This window comes from Aedes albopictus, chromosome 2 (assembly GCF_035046485.1).
Source record: "Aedes albopictus strain Foshan chromosome 2, AalbF5, whole genome shotgun sequence".
Taxonomy (NCBI): Eukaryota; Metazoa; Arthropoda; class Insecta; order Diptera; family Culicidae; genus Aedes; species Aedes albopictus.
In genome coordinates, this window is record NC_085137.1 from 47,680,803 (window position 1) to 47,704,058 (window position 23,256).

Consider the following 23,256-nt stretch of genomic DNA (forward strand, 5'->3'; position numbering starts at 1 on the left):
GGTAATAACAATTAATGGCGGCTGCATGAGTTTTGTTCGCTTGGAACGGCAGCCATGTTTAGCAAGAATTGAAAAAGTGGCGTAGACTTTTGTTTTTAAAGGAAATTTATGTCTACGTATATTAATGAATGATATTATTTTTGAGGCGCTTGGTTATTTTCGTATGTTTCGGGTGGCATATCAACGACAAAGTGGGTATGGCACGGGAAATTTTAATTCCCTGTCATCAATGATCTGTCAGGCATTTTTAATGATTAAGCCATTTCAATTTGATGAACATTAATTCACAGTTCATTTAACATTTCATCTTCATCCATGAAACAAAACTAGTTCGCATCTGTATAATGCTTAGGTAAAAGATTTCATTTATTATGCACTATTATCACTTTTGAAGAAGACAGCTAAAAGATCAACATGCCTCAAGCTATTCTTGTTAAAGTTTTATGAAGTTCTTATAATCAATCATCAGTGTAAGTACATAAATACAACTAGTTTTAAAACAGTCTTCAAAAGCAGCCTCGAAGATCTCCTGAAGAGTGGGCCACATTAGTCTTATGGATATTTTATGCCTATTTAATCTCGAATTTGCAGAACAAAGAGCTTTATTGCTAAGTTTTATTATTCAATCTTAGAAATTACTTCAGGATTGCCACACAAGTATAATTGTTACTTGGGTAGTGTTCCTAGAAGAGTTTTTTCGTAGATAGACAAGAAATTGAGTCCCACACCGTGCCAAAAATACACTGGCATGAAGCATGAGCATGAGACAACACAACAGGCCAGTCTTTTAGAAGATTTTTAAACTCCTTGTTTCATGAAAAAAAAACACATAGGGAATCGCACATCTATTTTCGTCTGTTTTCCGCTATAACTCAGTCAAATTTGAACCAATTGACAGAATTTTTGGAATGCAGTGAGATAGATATAGTATCTACCCGTGTACAACATTTCAAGTCAATTGGTTCAAAATTGACTGAGTTATAGTGGAAAACAGACGAATATAGAAGCCACCGCCCAAGTGGCACGTTACCCTACACACACATACAGACATTTGCTGACATGAACTGAGTTGATAGGTATATGAGACTCGGCCCTTTAGGCCTCGGATTCAATGTAGGTTTTTCGAGCAATGTTTATACCCTTCTTATGATGTAAGAAGAATATAAATGTGATTTTTAAGTAGATATACACTGTGGTGCATAATCGATCGGACAAACGCCGATTTTCATACAAAATGAAAAAAATTACAGTAGAGCGGAAATTTTTTCGACTTTCCATACAAGGTTAATGATTTGAAATCGATTTTTGTTCTATCTATTTTTAAGCAAAGTCGCTCACTTCAAACATCTCATTCTCCGTAATCAATGCTCCGATTGAGCTGAATTTTTTACTGTAACTCGCCTACATATGATATGTCAAATAAACGTCGAGAAAGAATTTTTAAGTTGTTTTTTTCTTATTGAAAAAAATACATTTCTTCAAATATTTTTGGGAATTTTGCTAAAATTTAAGAAGATCGTTCCTGAAACTCGCCAATATCTTGAATTTCATCAATCTGAAGCAAAATCTGTATTCACATGATCGAATGGTATTGTATTCAGCTTTTAATTTATGGAAAAGGATTTAAAATCTTTTGAACAAAACGCAATATATTTGGATTTTAGTAATTTTTTGAAAAGTTGCAAAACTCGATATTGAGCTAAAACTCAAAAACTGTTCTACTTAAAATTTTTTGAAGGTCAGTTTCGAAATCAGCACTAAATCTTGCTTCAAAAATTTTGGTCGTTGACAGAAGTTCACGACTTTCGTTTTATTTTGTAAACTTGTGTTATGCACCACAGTGTATATCTGCTTAAAAATCACATTTATATTCTTCTTACATCATAAGAAGGGTATAAACATCTACTAATATGCTGAATTTTACGTATACAAGGTAAAATTTTTTTTCGTTCACAGGTTTGGGCGTGGCAAGGCGTTCAAAAAGTGCAAAAGTGATCGGACAGCGGCACGCATGTAAATTAAAGGAGTACCGCTGTCCGATCACTTTTGCACTTTTTGAACGCCTTGCCACGCCCAAACCTGTGAACGAAAAAAATGTGTACCTTGTATACGTAAAATTCAGCATATAAGTAGTTCTGTGTCAAACATTGAGCTCAATCCATCAACGCAAGGCATAGTTGCAGCAACTCAAACTTGGATATTTTGTATAAAAATTGGCGTTTGTTCGATCAATTATGCACCACAGTGTACATTTTTGTAGTAAAGCGTGAAGGCATCTGCAATCCTTTTAAAAAAAATTGTGGTTATAATATCTACCACTTGTTTCTTAACCCGGGAGCGGTCGCGTCGTGTACTGAATACACGCACCATGAAAAAAGCTTGTGATACACAGCGTGTACGCGGTGTCGCTGAGGGTGGCCGAAGATGCGACTGCTCGAGGGTTAATAGAACAGAATTAAACAATAGTGTAAAAGTGTGCTAAAACAGAACCTGAGAAAATTATCAGATGTTTAGACCTACACTTATAAGTAAAAAAAAATCGCGTTAAGTACTGTTCCTTTGAATTCCACTAAGAATTTGCATCCTTTGACAGACACACTCCCGTTCAAAAGTTTGGGGTCACCCCCTCAAAAACATGTCATTTTTTTAGGCCCATATCTCCGCCAATTTGCGTCCGATTTCAAAACTCTAGGTTTCATTCAAAAGATAATAAGTCAAAGAAACTTTGAACATGATTTAAAAGAAACTTTTTCGAAAAATTTTGTATGTAAACTTAACTCAAAGTTGCCAAATTTTCTAAAAAATGAATATACACTCCGACCTTATTTTACGTCCACTTTTTTTACGCCGAATCAGTTTACGTCCACTTTTTTACGTCCAAAATTTAGATTAACGTCCATTTCAATCATTGCTCAAATTATCAAAAAGTTTTTCTAAATAGACACAAATAATATTCTGTAAAGTTTGAAAGGACAACAAAAGCTAACCAGTGATAGCTTCGGTTGTAATTATTTACACTTTTAGATGGCAACACTGTTCTAATAGAGTCATATATTGCTAAATATATACATATGAATGTGCACAATATATCAGACTTTTCAGCATAACTTATATGGGTGTCAATTCATATTTTCGACAATATTGTAGTACACCTCGTTTGCAGTACATTGTTCCACACTCCGACATAACAATTCTGGTATTGCTGGCAACACTGACCATGCAGATTTATATAAAGCTCAATATCTCAAATCCGGTGTGAGATAGGCAATTCGAATGTTCGGCAATGTTGTAGTGCACCTCATTTACAGTGGATTATTTCACACTGTCATATAAAAAATCTGTTATTGCTGGCAACACTGACCATGCAGATTTAAATAATGCTCAATATCTCAAATCCGGTGTGAGATAGGCAATTCGAATGTTCGGCAATGTTGTAGTGCACCTCATTTACAGAGAATTATTTCGCACTGTGATACAAAAATTCTGTTATTGCTGGCAACACTGACCATGCAGATTTATATAAAGCTCAATATCTCAAATCCGGTGTGAGATAGGCAATTCGAATGTTCGGCAATGTTGTAGTGCACCTCATTTACAGTGGATTATTTCACACTGTCATATAAAAAATCTGTTATTGCTGGCAACACTGACCATGCAGATTTAAATAATGCTCAATATCTCAAATCCGGTGTGAGATAGGCAATTCGAATGTTCGGCAATGTTGTAGTGCACCTCATTTACAGAGAATTATTTCGCACTGTGATACAAAAATTCTGTTATTGCTGGCAACACTGACCATGCAGATTTATATAAAGCTCAATATCTCAAATCCGGTGTGAGATAGGCAATTCGAATGTTCGACAATGTTGTAGTGCACCTCATTTACAGTGGATTATTTCGCACTGTGATACAAAAGTTCTGTTATTGCTGGCAACACTGACCATGCAGATTTATATAAAGCTCAATATCTCAAATCCGGTGTGAGATAGGCAATTCGAATGTTCGACAATGTTGTAGTGCACCTCATTAACAGTGGATTATTTCGCACTGTGATACAAAAGTTCTGTTATTGCTGGCAACACTGACCATGCAGATTTAAATAATTCTCAATATCTCAAATCCGGTGTGAGATAGGCAATTCGAATGTTCGACAATGTTGTAGTGCACCTCATTTACAGTGGATTATTTCGCACTGTGATACAAAAGTTCTGTTATTGCTGGCAACACTGACCATGCAGATTTATATAAAGCTCAATATCTCAAATCCGGTGTGAGATAGGCAATTCGAATGTTTGACAATGTTGTAGTGCACCTCATTTACAGTGGATTATTTCGCACTGTGATATACAAATTCTGTTATTGCTGGCAACACTGACCATGCAGATTTAAATAATTCTCAATATCTCAAATCCGGTGTGAGATAGGCAATTCGAATGTTCGACAATGTTGTAATGCACCTCATTTGCAGTGCATTGTTACACAAAAATATATTACGAGGGCCTCCTTTTCAGATCCTTCGGTCATTGCAAAAAAAACTCACATGATAACAAATCGCATCCGAGAGCTACGAGTTACGCCACGCAAGGAAGTCTTGAATATCGTCCATTTTTCGTATTCATGAGCATGTTTCTCATCGGTCAATTACCAAATTCCAGATCGGATCGCTATGTAAAATTTCGTATGCGTGTTGGTAACTACACCATTAAGAAACGAGCCGTGCAATTTCGGGCTGATTTGCGGAGAGTGACGCTTCGGTATAATCAGCTTTTCAAACAGCAGTCAGTTACTGTTTTGGCTGCCAAAAATTGCTCGGTCGATGAAGAGAGAATGGGTTAACTAAAATAAGGGCAGTTGTACGATTAAGTTGTTTATTTTTTTTATTTTCTGTCAACACTGGATTTAAAACGAAAGAGAACAATAAAAGAAATGTTCCATTCATATTTTTTGCTTCACTACTTAATACACCTTGAAACGTATACAGAAGGCATCACGGTTAACCGATAAACAAATAGTTCTTATCCTTCTGAACAAGGTATTCGAAGACGGCACTTTTCTATCTACTCTCGACCCCAAAATTTGGAAGTCTGGAACTTTATTTGATGATCACCTTTTTAATTTTTTTTGTATATTTTAACTACAGGTCGGACTCGATTATCCGGGTGACTCCAAAATTATTTCACCCCGGATAATCGAATCACCCGGATAATCGAGCCATGCTTCTTTTCTTTTATTTTCGATGTTTTTTAACGTTGAACCATTCGTCATTGAAATTATTGCCATCATCAATAATTTAAAAGCAGTTTTCTCATTCAAAACAAAAGATTTCGCCATGAAAATGTATTCACTGCATTCCACATGAGGAATGAAATACAGTGAATATATTTCCATGGTCATTGTTTTGATTTACAGTGAAAAAACTGCTTTTCGTTTTCCGAAAAATGAAATTTTAGCTAAAAAATTTGAAAAAATAAAAACAATTTTCAAATATGGTAAACTCAATTTTCAGGTGTTGTATTTGATGTTTATCACATTTTTTGACATATTATAATCTTAAATCTTGTAAACAAAGCATAAACAAACTTTTCCCCGGATAATCGAGCCATTTTTGCCGGATAATCGAACCCCGGATAATCGGGCCCCCGGTTAATTGAACCCCCGGATAATCGAGTCCGACCTGTACTGCTAATTCTACACTTTGATGATTACCACCACCTAGCGGCGAAATCACCAACTAATTGGTAAATCAACAGAATGCTCTTATCCTTCTGAACAACTTTGCCGAAAAAGGCACTTTTGTGTCTGCTTTGGATCGCGAGATAGAAAAGTCTCAAATTCTACTTGATAACTAGCGCCACCTAGCGGTGAAATTTCCAACTAATTGATAAATCAAGAGAATGCTTTTATACTTCTGAACAACTTTGCCGAAGACGGCACATTTCTATCTGCTTTGGATCACGAGTTAGAGACGTCTAAAACATTACTTGTTAACTAGCGCCACCTAGCGGCGGAATTTCCATCTAATTGGTAAATCAACAGAATGCTCTTATACTTCCGAAAAACTTTTCTATCTGCTTTGGATTACGAGTTGAAGAAGTCTAAAACTTAACTTGTTAACCAGCGCGACCTAGCGGCGAAATTTCCAACTAATTGATAAATCAACAGAATGCTTTTATACTTCTGAACAACTTTACCGAAGACGGCACATTTCTATCTGCTTTGGATCACGAGTTAGAGACGTCTAAAACTTCACTTGATAACTAGCGCCACCTAGCTGAGAAATCTCCAACTAATTGGTAAATCAACAGAATGCTCTTATTCTTCTGAACAACTTTGCCGAAGACGGCACTTTTCTATCTGCTTTGGATCGCGAGATAGAAAAGTCCAAAACTTCACTTGATAACTAGCGCCACCTAGCGGCGAAATCTCCAACTAATTGGTAAATCAACAGAATGCTCTTATTCTCCTGAACAACTTTGCCGAAGACGGCACTTTTCTATCTGCTTTGGATCGCGAGATAGAAAAGTCTAAAACTTCACTTAATAACTAGCGCCACCTAGCGGCGAAATCTTCAACTAATTGGTAAATCAACAGAATGTTCTTATCCTTCTGAACAACTTTGCCGAAGACGGCACTTTTCTATCTGCTTTGGATCACGAGTTAGGGAAGTCTAAAACTTCACTTGATAACTAGCGCCACCTAGCGGCGAAATCTTCAACTAATTGGTAAATCAACAGAATGCTCTTATCCTTCTGAACAACTTTGCCGAAGACGGCACTTTTCTATCTGCTTTGGATCGCGAGATAGAAAAGTCTAAAACTTCACTTGATAACTAGCGCCACCTAGCGGCGAAATCTTCAACTAATTGGTAAATCAGCAGAATGCTTTTATACTTCTGAACAACTTTGCCGAAGACGGCACATTTCTATCTGCTTTGGATCACGAGATAGAAAAGTCTAAAACTTCACTTGATACCTAGCGCCACCTAGCGGCGAAATCTCCAACTAATTGGTAAATCAGCAGAATGCTTTTATACTTCTGAACAACTTTGCCGAAGACGGCACATTTCTATCTGCTTTGGATCACGAGTTAGAGACGTCTAAAACTTCACTTGATAACTAGCGCCACCTAGCGGAGAAATCTCCAACTAATTGGTAAATCAACAGAATGCTCTTATTCTTCTGAACAACTTTGCCGAAGACGGCACTTTTCTATCTGCTTTGGATCACGAGTTAGGGAAGTCTAAAACTTTACTTGGTAACTACGTTTACCGGTGCATTGAAGCAACACCCCCAGATAATGGACTATTTTATGTAGATCGATCAGTGTTGCCATCTGAGGTCAAAATTTCGAACAGTGAATGGCCACACATGATAGCCCTTGGTCAGTACTCAAACTTTGCTGAACACATGGAGAAGGTAAACTTGCATCTAACATTGGTATTTTGACGAAATTAGGTAAGTACTGTGATTTTTTTTACGTCCAATTTGATTTACGCCCCCCCGATAGTGGACGTAAAATAAGGACGGAGTGTAAACTTACGGCAGTGTCGCTGGAAATTGGGTCGATCAAATTTTAAGATGAGAGCGGTAGTATAACCCATTTTCTATTAGCTTTCAACTGCTTTTTACAGAACTTAGCTAAAAAATCTTGATGTCATCGACCAAAAGTTTGGGGTCACTATCGTAAAACATGGAAAAGTGATTTTTTGATATCTTTGTCATCTTTCATTCAATTTTAATTCTTCTTGCCTTATTTGAAACATAATGAATGATACTTACTGCATAGACATTGAACCACACATATTTGTTGAAATTTACATACTCAAATTTAACGAAAAGTTTCCTCATTTTTTGAAATGTGATGAAATGTGTTAACTTTACATAACATTGTTATGTACAAAAATCGTTAAATACGTTAAGTTAAAGACATCAAACGTAAATTTAGTTAATTATCTTTGATATGAGCCAAAAAGAATTAAAATTGAATTATAGATGACGAAGATATCATCAAATTACTTTTCCATGTTTTACGAAGGTGACCCCAAACTTTTGGCTGATACATCATATTGAGGGGTGACCCTAAACTTTTGGCCGATGACATGAAGAGTTAATTTACATAATAACTTTTTTTTCTAGATTGTTTAGCTAAGTTCTGTAAAAAGCAGTTGAAAGCTAATAGAAAATGGGTTATATTTACACTCTCATCTTAAAATTTGGTCGACCCAATTTCCAGCGACACTGCCCTAAGTTTATATTCATTTTTTAGAAAATTTGGCATCTTTGGGTTAAGTTTACATACAAAATTTTTCGAAAAAGTTTCATTTAAATCATGTTCAAAGTTTCTTTGACTTATTATCTTTTGAATGAAACCTAGGGTTTTGAAATCGGACGCAAATTGGCGGAGATATGGGCCTAAAAAAATGACATGTTTTTGAGGGAGTGATCCCAAACTTTTGAACGGGAGTGTACGTATTTCGACCTCAACTGTAAGGTCGTATTCAGTGTCTTGTACTTGACTCGAGTCAAACATTCATCTGTCCCCCTGAAAAAGACTCTATCAAAAGTATCAAAACGTCGGGTTAGATGGCAACTCGTTTCAATTAATCAAGATTGCGCAGCCTTTAAACTTTAATTGCACAGAACAGTCGATGCCCCCCCCTATCTTTGAATGTGCCTGACTGAGCTCCAGATGTCTAACCCAGCCTTAGACCTAAACAATAATCTTCAATAATGTGTTTGAGACGGGAGCAATAACCAAACGAACTGAAAAGGTGCCCATTGGAGCACTCTCCCCTAGATGTCAATCAAGCTTTCAGCGACAGCATCATTCGTATCAATCTACGACTACCAAGATCAAATAATTCGTCACCATCCAGTCAATAAAGAAATCAAACAAAACACCCAAACAGCTACACTCAGCTGACTCCGAGGTTGAACTACGCGTAAACAACAGCTCTGCGACGCGACTCAGCAGCATTCGCGTAGCCGCGAAAGTGTCGAATCATCATCAGACCAGACTGCGTTGTTCCACTACAACGCTGGGGCGCTGACGCGCTGTCGTTGATGTGCGATGTTGGATATCCACCAATGTAGCGTACACGAATACCAGTTTACTCACGCGTCGCGAACAAAACACCAATTTGCCAAAGAAAAAAGTTCAATGTCATTCATCCAATTTAGGCATGAAGATGTGAATATGATGATTGGTGTGGTAGCGGCGTTTTTGCAATCAAGTCGCTGGCTGTTGCGTAGTTCGCGCAAGGTCAGTCTACTCCCGCAGGTGACGACGGCGACGGTGGATCGCTGTTAACGGTAAACCCTTGCGCCCACTCCCTATCAGTTTGACCGTGGTGACTGATAAACCAAAATCGCGTTCGCTTAATCGCCTGTGCTTACACACAGTGAGATATCGAAGAATTCCGCACCCGTGGTACCGTAGTTCATTCGCGAGTGTTCCCCACTAGATAGAAGACGGTTCCAACAAGTTACACACGGCAAACATGCTGCGGAAAGCGGTGAAAGTGAACAACTCCGTTGTGGTCAGTTCGGTACGGTTCCGCAGCACACAGGCCCAGCCAGCAGCGGCGCCAGTAGCTGGCGCTTCGGTACATGAAGTCAGAGATTCGGAATGGGACAGTGCCTTGCCGTACAGTAAAATTCCTGGGCCGAGCGTGTTCAAGATGCTGAAAGATTTCGCTCCGGGAGGTGAGTTCAATCAAGGGGTGCGCGTTGGAGAACGGTGTCGCTGTATTTCACACTAGGCTAAACAATAATGTATCGTATATCACACCCGGATTTCTTGGGTAGTCCAAACCTCTGTATCTCATGAAAAAAATGATCTTTATGAATCTTCAAAAATCTATTCACACCAGCTGTATCTATCCCTGTACAACATCACTGTTCACGGGCAAGGTCATTTTCGTCGCGTGGCGCATATCGAAAAGGGTGTACACGACAAAAATGGGGATTGTAGATCTCGTCAATTTGGGTGTTTCGAAGAATACTTCAATTGAAGGATACTGCTGAAATCAATTTTTAGTCCTGTTTGCCAAACTAAAGCGGTGTCTGCGGCAAGATGTAACGAAAAGCAAAACGATCAGGTTTTCGTACAATCATCCTCGAAGCGCGATGTGTACGTTTGATGAGTAGCGGAGGGTGATAATTTCGGCGATTCCCAACTATTACACTGGTGTATATGTGTGGTTGTCGCGTAGCGTGAATGTAGACTGTGGATGGTGTGGATCTAATTAGATGAACATGTGTTGAATGTTTGGTTGAAGCGGTAAACGAAAACTAGCGAATGGATATCATAGGAGGATGGCATGGACGCGTGTTTGAAGATGTTTTAGTCGTATGATTGACTGTACGGTATGGTCGTATCTAGTAATGATCGTCTGCGGCTAAGCAGTTGAATTAGTATGGTGACTGTAGTGGTAGGTACAGGTCAATTCATTCATGATTAAAAATCAGTGTTGTTTGTGACAAAAGCTAGCTGCTTATCACGATTATTTCGAAGCCTATCAACTGTTTCTTGTTTATTAATGCCATGACCAAAAATGGCAAATCTGGAACTCAGGTTATGACTTGCTGATTTATCAAATGATTTTAAACGTGGACTAGGGTCTGGGATCATTTGGGCAGGGGGACCTATTTTGGGCACTTGCAGCCATAACTCGGTCAATTTTTAACTGATTTTGGGGCACGATCAGATACGTATAGAATCTAGCCATGATCGAAAATTCAAGTCAATCGGATTGAAATTGACTGAGTTATAGCAGCAAGTGCCCAAAATAGGCCCGCCTGCCGAAATGGTCCCAGACCCTTCTCGCTATTGTTGAGCTGCATAAATTATATGTCGCTATCCACTACTGGTGGGGTGGTAGGATCTGGCAATAGAAGTAAAAATCAAAGCTGGTTAGTCAAGGTTTCCAAATTTCAGTCCCCCTTGAAAAGGTATGCATTCATTGACATAATTTAAATTCAGGTACTCTTCGATATAACGTACAAAAAAGTTTTCTCTTTGTACGTTATATCGAAGTGTACATTATATTGAAGCAGAGAAAAAAATAATATTTTTTATGCTAATATTGATGATTTCGACGTGAAATTAACCCCAAATAATGATTTCGATGAAATTCACAAAACCAATAATGAAAACCATGAGTTTTCACGAAAAAGTAAATTCGTTTTTTGTGCTTCGTTATATTTATAACGTTATATTTCATTTTGCTTCGATATAACAGTAATTTTTTTTCTCAATTTGCGCTAATTCTAGGTAACAAGGTTAACACTGCAAGAAAACATTGATTTGAGTGGTTTCGTAGCTTATCTGAAGGTTATTCCTGGGAGAAATTAAAATTTTCAATGTTGTACGTTATATCGAAGCAAAATGTACATTATATCGAATTCGCTATATCGAGGGTACGTTATATCGAAGAATACCTGTATTGTGATTTACAAGGAATTAAGTTTCCGGAGAAACCCTCAAATCATTATTTTTTTCATTGCTGTCATGGTAAAATCAGAGCTTGTTACTTAAAATTTCCAAATCTCAACGCTCCCTGTTCTGGTAAGCTCCCATAGGGATTACTTTTACATTACAACTTGTTAATAAAATAATTCCTGAAAAATATTTTCATAATTTTTGCCAGAAATTATTGCAGGGATTCTATGAGTTCATCGTGACTTTTTCCAAAAAGTTTTTTTGGAATTTATTCCTTCTCCTGTACTGTTCAAGAATTTTCTCTATGATTACCTTGAGGGATACCGCCAGAAATTTCTTTGGGGATCCTTTCAAGATATATCAAAAAATTTCTTTAGTTTTGATAAAAGAAGATTCTTGAAGGATCTTCTAGAATGATCCAAATAAGAATTCCCCCAAAGATTGTTTCAGTATCTCTATAAATGCATTGCCCATGCATTTCTTTGAAAATGTCTCCTGGAATTTCTTGATAATTATTTCTCATAGGCCTAATCAGCAGACGTTTGAAATCAGCTGATTTTAGGGGCCTATGACAGTTGTCCTATAAAAATGACAGTTCAGCGTTTGCGTCCTCGTTCGGCAGCTGTAAACAGTGGCTTACATGGTCCTGTCTACTGAAAAGGCCTTTACTCCACCAGGAATTTTCCTTGGGTCTGCTTCGGAAGTTTCCCAAGAAATTTCTCAAAAGATTCGTCTTGAAACTACTCCACAAGTTTCTTTCAGAAATTCTTCCTGGGATTCCTTTAGCGATTATTTGCATGCATTCTTTCATATGTATCTTCAAACAATTCTGTAGGAGTTTCCTTCAGAAATATTATCAGAATTCTTCTCAAGCATTCTAGCAATTTCTTCAAGGGTTCCTCAAGGACTTCCTCCTAAAATTTCTTCAAAAGATGTAATTCTAGGAGAATTTTTTCAACAGAGATTCAGAAATTGAACAATAAAATGTTCTTCTAGGGGGTTTCTTTAGAAATGCATATTTTTGTTCCATACATCTCCAGGGAATGCTTAGGGTTCATGAAAACCTTACATTAAGGATCTTCTCATATATTTTTCCGGTGATGCTTTAAAAACTTCTTCAAAGGCACTCTTAGCAATTCCCGTAGAAATTACTCTAATCTATTTTTCTACGAATGTAACTAGAAATCCTTCTCAAACTCTTCCAGGTATTCTTTCAAAATTTAATAAGTTCATTCAGAAGTTCTCTACAGGGATTGTTATGCAATTATGTCTGAAGAACTTGTTTGAGAAAATCTTCTATCAAAAATATCTTCCGGACTTCTTCTAAGGATTCCTTCTTTCCTCAGAAAATTATTTTCGGATTTATATAAGAATTCCACCAGTATTTTTGTCTGCGATTTCTACAATAATATTGGCAGACTTTGTTTTACATTCTTCCGAAAAATTCTCTACGAATTCTGCAGCATGCCTTCCATAAATATCTCAAGCAAAATTTTCTTGAAATTACTTTAAGAGTTCCCCAAGATTTTTTTCGTGATTTTTTCCCTAGGAATTAAGAAGGCATTTTAAACAGTTTTAAACAGTTTCTTCAGGTTCTTCTCCAGAAATTTTTGTCTGGGAATCGCTCCTGAAAATGTTAAATAATTTCCTCTATGAAACTCCAAAGTTATAATAAAGAGATTTTTTTAGGAAGGGATTTCTTCAGGTATTTTTTCTTTAGAATTTCTTTCACAGATTTCTTCAAGAATTCTTCCAGGCATTTCTGAAAAAAAAACACTTCTGAAAAAAAAACCCTGTTGGAATGATGATTAACTTGGGCTTGTTAGGGGAATATCTGTAAATAAAAAGAAAATCGCGTTAAGTACTGTTCCTGATGGAATATTTGAAACAATTCCTACATTAATCTTTGTAGGAACTCCGGGTGATATTTCTTACGGAGTCACAGGAACAATCTCCAAACAAAAAACGTGTAGGAATTTGGAATTTAACAAAAAAAAAAAAACAAAAACCAAAAAAATGAGGAAATACTTCCAGTTTCACCTTAAGATAACTTTTGAAAAAATCCATGGATGGAATCCTTGAAGAAATTTATGAAAGTATCTCCAGAAGGGTTTCTGAAGACATGTACAGGCTAATTTCTTAAGGAGTCCCTGGAAGAATTTTTGAAGAAAACACTGGAAGCATTCTTCTAGAAGGAGTATGTGGAAAATTTTCTACAAATATCCGTCGAGAAATTTCTGGAGGAATTCTGATTTTTAGATTTACTGAAGCTATCGCTGAAAGCATTTCTGTAGATATCCGAAATTGATTTCCTGAAAGAATTCTCGTTCGAAACTTTGAAAGAATTTATGGAGGAATTTCTGAGGAAACTTATGGAAGTTTTTCTCGAGCTGTTCTAGTACCCTCTGGTGGCATTACTACATGAAATTCTTGAGAAATTTCTACGAAATCCGTGGTAGATGTTCTAAAATCTTTCGGAACTACGGAAGAAATCCTTATAAGACTTTCTGGAAGATTGTTTTCAAGGATTGTAAGGATTGTTTAAGGAAATCCATGGAACAATTCCGGACGGAACCCAAGGAAGGTTTTATAAGAAGTTCTTTAATAATTTCGGGGATAATCTTTTGAAAACTTTAAAGAAATTCTAAAGGAAACTTTGCGTATTTTGAGGGACAATATAATTTTCCTAGAGTTTCCTGACATTTTCTTTTATTCTTTGAAAAAAAAAAACTGAAGGAATTGCGTTGGCAATCTTAGAAGGATTTTTTTGCAGGAAGCCATAGAGTAATGTTTGAAAATATCCATGGATTGTTTGACGTTTTTCTGGAGGAATCTCTCAAAAAAAAAAATCTATAGGAATCATTAAAGGATTTCTAAAGAAATTTTTGCATTTTTTTTTTTCTAAAATAGCGTTTTCAGAAATTTCGGAGAAATAGCTAATGAAATATCTGAATTAAATCCTGTAAGGAACTCTAGGGCCCATATAGCCGAGGCGGTAAACGCACGGGTATTCAGCATGACCATGCTGAGGGTGACGGGTTTGATTCCCGGTCGGTCCAGGATCTTTTCGTAAAGGAAATTTCCTTGACTTCCTTGGGCATAGAGTATCTTCGTGCCTGCCACACGATATACACATGCAAAATGGTCATTGGCAGAGGAAGCTCTCAGTTAATAACTGTGGAAGTGCTCATAGAACACTGAGAGCAGGCTTTGTCCCAGTGAGGACGTTACGCCAAGAAGAAGAAGAAGAAGGAACTCTAGAAATCGCTGGAAAAGTTTAGGTATAAATCTCTCGATAGATTTTTTTAAAAGCCCATAAAGTTATTTCGGGGGAATTTTATAGTGTAATCATTAAGTGCTCATATTGGTAGGAAATTATTTTTTATCTCAAGAGCTGATTACTCAGTGAGTAACTTGATAACACCACTGGCAAGAATTCTTCTAGATTCTATAGATTAACGGCTACGCAGTCTTAGGGTTCAAAAAACAGCAATTCTTCTAGATATTGCTCCGAGAATACTTTCAGAATGTATTCCTTCCGATGTACTAAAATTTTCTCTACGATTACCTTTAGAGATACTGCCACAAATTCCCATAGGGGTTATTCCGAGATTTTACAAAAAAAATAAGGAATTTGAAAAAGAAAATAGGGATTTGTGCAGGACTTCATAGAATGATTTCAGCAAGAATTTCTCTGACGATTCCTCTGAAAATTCTTTAAGGTTGAATAAAAAAGAAAAAGACTCGTCTTCAGAATTTCTCTGACGATTCCTCTGAAAATTCTTTAAGGTTGAATAAAAAAGAAAAAGACACCGTCTTCAGCCAGAGGCTGTACAGACTGTACGAAATTTAACACTAGACAACGGACACGACGCTTATTACGAGCACCAGTGGATATGAAGAAGAAACATTTCTTGCGAAAAGCTTTACCACTCGGAGCGGGAATCAAACCCTTACTCCATAGCATGGTACGTTTATACGCTTGGTGACGCTAACCGCATGGCCACGAGGCTCCACAAGTAACCATCCCTGTTCGTGTTTTTTTTTCTGTGAAACTTTCTCCAGGAAGTTCTCCAGATAATCTTTCAGAAATTTCTTCAGGATTTTTCCGTTGGGTTTTCCTCAGGAGTTGCTCTAGAAATTTTCCAAAAGTTCATCTTGAAACTGGTATACGGGTTTCTTGAAAAATTCCTTCAAAAAATCTTTCTTTAATTCTTCAGATTATTTATTTAATATTTTTTCAGGGACAATTTTCTTCACAGAGATTCTGAGATTCTTTTGAAAATTCTTTAAAAATACTTGTTGGAATTTCTCAACAGGTTTTTCAGGTTTAACTCTGTATATCCAGGGATTCTCTCAGGCATTCATTTTGAAATGTCTCTAGAAATTTCAAAAGCGGAAGTTCCTCCAAAGATTTCAAGAGCTATGTCTCTAGAATTTATTCAGATCTTTCTTCAGTTATTCTGACAAAAAAAAACAATTTCGGAGCGCTCTCTAAAGATTCTCAAACGATTCTCTCAGCGATTGCTGCATAAATTACTACAAAACCTATTCCATTTCGAGAATGACTTCAAGAAATTCTTCTATGTATACCTGCAAAAAGTTCTTAAGTTATCTATTTTTTTTTCAGTGGTTTTCCAAAGAATTTCTCCGAGATTTTGTTAATTTCTGCAAGATTTCCTTCAGAAACCCCTTGTGTGTGTACTAATCACTTCCAAAAATGGATGAGAAGTTCATCTGAGACATCAGAGGTATCTCTTGGATTCCTTCCAAGGTTTTCTTCGGAAAATCCTTCAGGGCTCCCTAAGAAATTTATTGACCTTTTTTGAGAATTCCACCAGTAATTTTGTCAGCAATTTCTGAACACCTTCCTTAAAAAAATCCTTCAAAAGCCTCTCAAACGATTTCTTAAAGAATCTTTTCAAAAATTTCATTGAAGTTACTTCTAGAGTTTCTTCAAAAGTTTCTCGTAATTTTTTATGCAATGAAATGAAAACATATCATCTCAAGTACCTCCTCAATTCCTAGAAAATGAAATCACGAGAACTTTTGAAGGAACTCATCAAATAATTCCCGGGCTTTTATCCAAAAATTCATCCAGAAAAAAAACTTCTATATTTTGCGCAATTCTGGAAAAGCGTATGAGAAAAAACCCTAGAGAAATACCTGAAATGATTTACGCAGGTACAATTTCCAAAAAAGCCATCGTTGGAAATTCTGCGTGAATCCCTGTAGAAATTTCTGAAAGTAGTTTTGGAGGATCCCTAGGAAAGATTTCTGACGGAATCTTTGTAGGGCGATAAAATAAATCTCAGGAAACTACTTAAAATCTTTCAAAAAAAATCCCTTGCTGAAATTCCTGAAGAAATTTCTGAAATTCTCAAGAAGTCTCTGGAGATATTTTTTAAGAAATCTACAGTAGAAGTCTAAGAAAGTACTTATGAATTTATGGAGAAATATCTGAAGAAATCACAAGGAAATTCTTGAAGCAATCTGAAGGAATACTTGTGGAAATACGTGGAGAAACGCCTTGCTAAAGTTCTTTAAAGATCCACAGGAAAAAAAAACTATTGAGTTATTTGTTATGAAATTTCTGTAGAAGTTCTTTGGAAATGTTTCTTAGAAATTCGGGGTGAAATTCTAAAAATAATCCACAACGTGTCCATGTCTTTCTAAAAAAAAAAACTCCCACTGGAAATCCTGCCTGAATTATGTTAGTAGTAATCCAAGAATCTCTGGAGAATCTTATGCGGTAATTGCGGGTTACTCCACACTCCACAGGAAGATTTTGTAAAAGAATCTTTGAAAGAATTTCTGAAGGAATCCCCTTGGAAAATTTCAAAAGAATCCCTGGAGAAATTTTCGAAAGATTTTCGTGACAGATGTTCTTCATAAGAAAAAAAATATAAGGTAAATCCCTTGCAGAATTTCAGAAATAAAACAAGTGAATCTATCTAGAAGAATTTTATGAGGGATTTCTGGTGAATTTCGTGGGGCAAATCCCTGAAGTAAGTTTCTGAAGAATTTCTGCAGAACCCACATGTAAAGTTTCTGAAAGATGACAGATTTTAAGATCGAATTCCTGGAGTTATTGCAGAAGGAAGTTTTTGAAGAGATTAGGAAGAAATCAATAGAAGAATTCTCATAGGACTTTATGTACAAATTTCGGAAAATCTTTTAGAGAAATCTCCAGCGAAAATTCTTAAAAAATCCTTAAAGGATTTTTCAAAGGAAAATGAAAAAATAATTCTGAATGAGTCGCTGGAACGTTTTCTAATGAAAGCCATGGATAAATTTATGAAGAAATACTGAACTTTTGTATGTCCTTAAAGAATTCTCGTACTGAATTCTGAAACAATCTTTGGAGAAATTTATGAGTTAACCCATGGAAACTTTATTTGAGGAATTCTTCAAAAAAAAAACTCTGGATGCTTTAGGGGGAATTCTGAAGGAAATTCTCGAAAAGTTTCTGAAGCTTTTCATGGAAGATGATCTAAATGTATACATGGAGAAATTTTGGAAGGAATCCAAGGAAGGATTGATAAAAGAGTACTCACATTAATTTCTTGAGTAATGTTCAGAGAACTTTGAAACAATTTTTAAAGGAAACTCTAAAGGAAGATTTCGGAGATCAGGGGAATCTCTGGAAGTATGCCTGGCAGAGTTTCTTAAATAACCCTCGAAAATTTTCTGAAGTACTCGCTGTAGAAATACCGGAGAGTTTTGTATTAGGATTACGAACTACTTGGGCACCCGCGTCAATTCCTGGCACCTCACAGTAAAACAATTCAAAATATCACTTGCCGCATATTTTCCAAACGCACTTCCGTAGGTAATCATCTCCAGCAACATTTTCGCAACGAGATCCACAGTCAATAAGCTACACGTTCACTCTGAAGCCGCACAAGTGCTCAAAACAAGTTTTACACGCAGACGTGTGTACTTCGTCAGCACAAAGATGGGTGCCGAAGTGATTTCCCAATTGATTTTGCTGGAAGTTCGGCCCTGGTGCCGAGAATTGGTGCTAGACTAGGTGCAGTAAACTCGTTCAAAATCAGCTTTCCGGCAGAAAATCTTCACAACAATCACTGTTAACAACAAGTTCACGCAATAAGGTATCTTATTCAAGCGGAAGAAGTGGTCGAAAACGGTCGTTTCTTTGTGAATTTAGGTATTAAACAATTTTGTTTAAATGTGGGGTTTAAATGGAATGGGGTCAAAAACTCAAATGGAATTCATGGAATCATTTCTTAATCTACCCATCGATCGCTTTCTGGATTTCGATTAATTTCTGGAGGAATTCTGAAGAAAAAGATTTTTGCATACAAGTATGGGAGATTCTTTTTCTTCTTCTTCTGCTTTATGGCTCGACGTTCTCACTGGAACTTGGCCTGCCTCTTTTCAATTTAGTGTTCTTTGAGCACTTCCACAGTTATTAATTGAAGGGCTTTCTTTGCCTGCCATTGCATGAATTTGTAAATTGTGAGGCAAGGACACACTAATGCCCAGGGAGTCGAGGAAATTCCCTCGACCAAAACGGGAATTGAACCCGCCATCTTCGGCTTGGCGATCTAAGGTCTTAACCACTAGGCTAACTGGAGACCTAGTAGACTGGGAGAATATAAATTATTATTAAAAAGTTTCTTTTTAATATTTTTGAGGGCGCAAAAATCAGTAACTTCAGGTGGTTCCAGGAGGTCTCAGAAACGCGAAGCTTCAAGAGGTATCAGGCGCTACCAAGAGGTCATAGGAGCGTCTCATTGGCTCTCTCAGGGGGTCGGGGGGCCGCAGGGGCGCTTCTAGGGGTTCCAGGGAACTTTCAGGGGGCTTCAGAGGCATTTTAGGGAACACCAGGAGATCTCAGGTGCGTTTAAGGAAGTCTCAATGGAGTTTCAGCGGGTTTGTGTGACGCTTCAGGAAGTCTCAGGGGAGTTTCAGAGAGTCTTAGGGGATTCAAAGGTGTTTCATGGGGTTACCTGACCGTCTCAAAGGCGTTTCAGAGGGTTTCAGAAAGTCTCTGTGGCGTTTAAGGGGCTCTCAGGGGGTTTACGGCAGTGTAGAGGACCGTACAGTACTTTTTACCACAATTGTCGCACCGGCAACACTTCTACCGGCAATCTTCTTGTCTGGATACGTTCGTACCTAACTAGACGGTCTATGCAAGTAAGGATTGGGGACCACCATTCGTCAGCGTTTCCTGTCATCTCCGGAGTGCAGCAAGGGAGCCGCCTAGGACCGTTTCTCTTTCTACTTTACATGAATGACTTTAACTTTATCAACACGCCGATACTCCTTGGAACGACTTTCAACGTCAAAACCGTAAACTGGCGGAGTCACCAGTAGATGGGCCCAACACTGGTGGCGCACACGTTTAGCTCGACGGGGTTTTTGGGGGGTGGTGATTCCGAAGGCATGATCATGAACTTGCAAAGCATTTTCTACTGGTTTTAGAGGCGTTACGGGGGCTTTTTCTAAGATCTCAGATGCGTTCACGGAGTCCGAGGAGGTTTTAGTGAGACTTCGGAGGTATTTGTGGAAGTTTCAGGCGTTTTCAGAGGTTTCGAATGGTCTCAAATACGGTACATGGGGTCTGAAGCGGTATTAGGTGGAGTTCGGAAGCATTTCAGGTAGCTCCAGAAGATTTTTTGAATGTTTTAGAAGCATTATAGGTGCGATTTCGGAGGTTAGGGTCTTAGGTCAGATACATGGGGCCTATGGAAGCTTAGGGGGATTTCAGAGATATTCCAGGAAGCTTCAAAAGATTTTTGGCGTTTTCGGTGGGTTTGGAGGGTCTTAGGTGTGTTTCGGATGCATTTAAGGAAATTCCAGAAGATTTTTAAAGAATCCTTAACTGAAACCCATAAAACCTCTTGAATTGCCCCTGAAACGCATTGAAACGCCTCTGAAACCTCCCATTGAAATGCCCTTGAAATCCCCGTAATCCATTGGAAAGGTTCAGGGGCCCTTTGATTTAAGGTTGTTCCTGAAACCCTCATTATATGAACCTGACCTGGAATTCCTTGAAACAATTCAAAAGGCCCCTGAAATCCATTGAAACGCCTTCAAAATGCTGCAGAACCCACCTGAAATGCACCTGGAACCCCCTTGTTATCAAATGTTTTCAAAACCTCTAGGTATGTCCTTAAAATATTCCTGAAATGCCTCTTCAACCCCTTACAACGCCGTCTAAAGGGCTCGATTGCCCGCTATCGCCTTGACCTGTGACCAGGTCAAATTTCTGTCGACTTCCTTCATTTCCTAGTGGAAACTGACCCTCTGGGTCTGCCTCTGTTGCGATGTCCTGCTGGGTTCCAAATTTAATCTAACACTTGCTTGCAGATTTCGTTTCCGCCCCTGCGTAGAGTGTGGCTGACTCGCCTCCACTTTAGCTCCTGAATTTCTGCTGCTATCGGCTTTTGATGGCATTACATGATGTAAGGCCTCCATGCACGAATTATATATCGCAGGCATCTATTGATGAAGACCCGCAGCCATTGAGTGTTCTCCACTGATACACATCAAGTTTCACTGGCGTATAGCAGCACTGCCGTGAATCGCATATCTGTCCCATTTGCATAGGAAATCCAGCAAAGATGGGACTGATATGCGATTCACGGCAGAGCACAGATTTGACATTCGAATTAACTGGACAGACTGGATCACATACTTACCTAATTTATCAATTTATCGATTCCAGGTCGCTACCACAATGCCAACCTACCGACGATGCATCGACTCTTCCGGGAGGACTACGGCGAACTGGTTCGGATGCCGGGCTTTCTGGGACGCAACGATGTCCTGCTGAGCTTCCGACCGGACGACTATGAAACACTGTTCCGCAACGAAGGACAGTGGCCTATTCGACGTGGTATTGATACCTTCACATACTACCGACAGAAGGTTCGACCGGATGTTTTCAAGGGTCTGGGTGGATTGGTTACTGAGTGAGTCGGAGAAGGGTTTTTACGATGAGCTGAGCTAATCCGGAATTTTGCTTTTTAGGCAGGGAGAAAACTGGCAGACTTTCCGAACGGCGGTCAACCCGGTTATGCTACAACCGAAAATTGTCAAGCTGTACGTGGACAAGTTGGACGCCGTTGCACAGGAGTTCATGAAGATGTTGGTATCCTTGAATTGATTTTGTATCGTTGAATAAAGCTAGTTTGTACTTAACCCCACAGCATGGTGAGAATTCGTGACGACAAAAATGAACTCCCCGGGGACTTCAGTCAGTGGTTGAACCGGTGGGCGCTGGAAACAATGGGTGTCCTGGCCTTGGATACTAGATTGGGCGTGTTGGACGACTCGGAATCGGAGGAAGCCAAGCTCATCGTGAACAACATCCGACAGTTCTTTGAATTGACATACCAGTTGGATGTGCTGCCGTCCGTTTGGAAATATTACAAATCACCGACGTTCAACAAGTTGATGAAGGTGCTCGACAGTCTGACTGAGTGAGTATTCATCATTCACGGATTGTGAATTTTAAAATTCTAAACTGAAATTCATCTACAGGGTTGTCATGGCAAAGGTCGATGATGCCGTAGTCAGGCTGGAAAAGAATCCTTCGGCTCCGAGCGATACCCAGAGTGTCCTGGAGAAGTTGTTGAAGGTAGATCGTCACGTTGCTATTGTCATGGCGTTTGACATGTTGCTGGCTGGAGTAGATACTGTAGGTATTATGGAATGTTGCTGAAAGTTCAATGCCTAACCATCGGGATATGTTGAATTACAGACTTCTACGGGAACTACAGGTATCCTGTACCTCCTGGCCACCAATCCGGACAAGCAAGCCAAACTACGTGAGGAGCTACGAACGGTTCTTCCGAAGAAGGATTCACCGCTCACTCCTGAAAACATGCGAAACCTTCCATACCTGCGTGCATGCATCAAGGAAGGCCTCCGGCTGTGTCCACCGACCGCGGGAAATGTTCGAGCAGCCGGAAAAGATATGGTTCTTCAAGGTTATCAGATTCCGAAGGGGGTAAGTTTCACTCGAGTTTTGAATTCGAAATTTTGTGACGTTACCCTTGCCTTTCACGATAGACTGACGTAGCCATGGCTTCGATGATCCTGAATCACGAGGAGAAATTCGTTGAACGGGCAAAGGATTTCCTGCCGGAGCGTTGGCTAAAGGAGGAAGGCTATCCAAATGCCAAGGATGCTCATCCGTTCCTGTATTTGCCGTTTGGGTTTGGGGCGAGAACCTGTATTGGGCGCCGTCTGGCCATGCTGGAGATGGAGATGATCGTGTCCCGAATTACTCGCCAGTTCGACTACCGGTGGAACTACGGAGAGCTAGAGATTCGTGCTACGCTCATCAACGTTCCGATCAATGAGCTCAGGTTCCAGATGACCGAACTGGACGATTAAGGGATATTTGTATGATATAGCTTTAAGAGATGTTTAAGAGTTCATCATACTTGGGCTTGGCTTATGTATTTGTTTTTATTGTATTATTGTAATCATAATAAATTCCTTTTTATGTTTATTTTAAACTCTTGTGTTTTACTTCATTGCCTCGCTCTTTTTTCAATTTTCGATAATTTCTCGATTCCTCACTTCTCTGCTTCCTCACCACCATAAACTTTTGTTTATTTTTCGTGAACGTACCTTATTCCCTCCTAATTGGAATCCCAATTTCCAACCGAGCAAATTTCATCGAATCCGAAAATATCCTTAATTTACGACCTCCCGTTAGCTCGTCAATGGGGTTCAAAACAAAATTGAACAGCCCGCGAGATTTAGAGTTCATCTCTCTCTCCCGCACATTCGCACCAATCAACGACGACGACCACGACGACGTTGATTGAA

General features: G+C 38.5%; 1 protein-coding gene across 1 annotated transcript in view; it reads left to right on the forward strand.

Annotated features, from left to right (window-relative positions):
* Positions 1-9,104: 9,104 nt before the first annotated feature.
* The window catches only part of LOC109421511 (uncharacterized), a 41,369-nt gene continuing 27,217 nt past the window's right edge, over positions 9,105-23,256 (forward strand). Inside the window, 7 exon segments of the mRNA XM_062847590.1 lie at positions 9,105-9,704; positions 21,140-21,386; positions 21,445-21,561; positions 21,624-21,896; positions 21,958-22,114; positions 22,178-22,426; positions 22,489-22,812. Coding sequence (XP_062703574.1) covers positions 9,500-9,704; positions 21,140-21,386; positions 21,445-21,561; positions 21,624-21,896; positions 21,958-22,114; positions 22,178-22,426; positions 22,489-22,812 — 1,572 coding nt within the window. The 5' untranslated portion in view covers positions 9,105-9,499.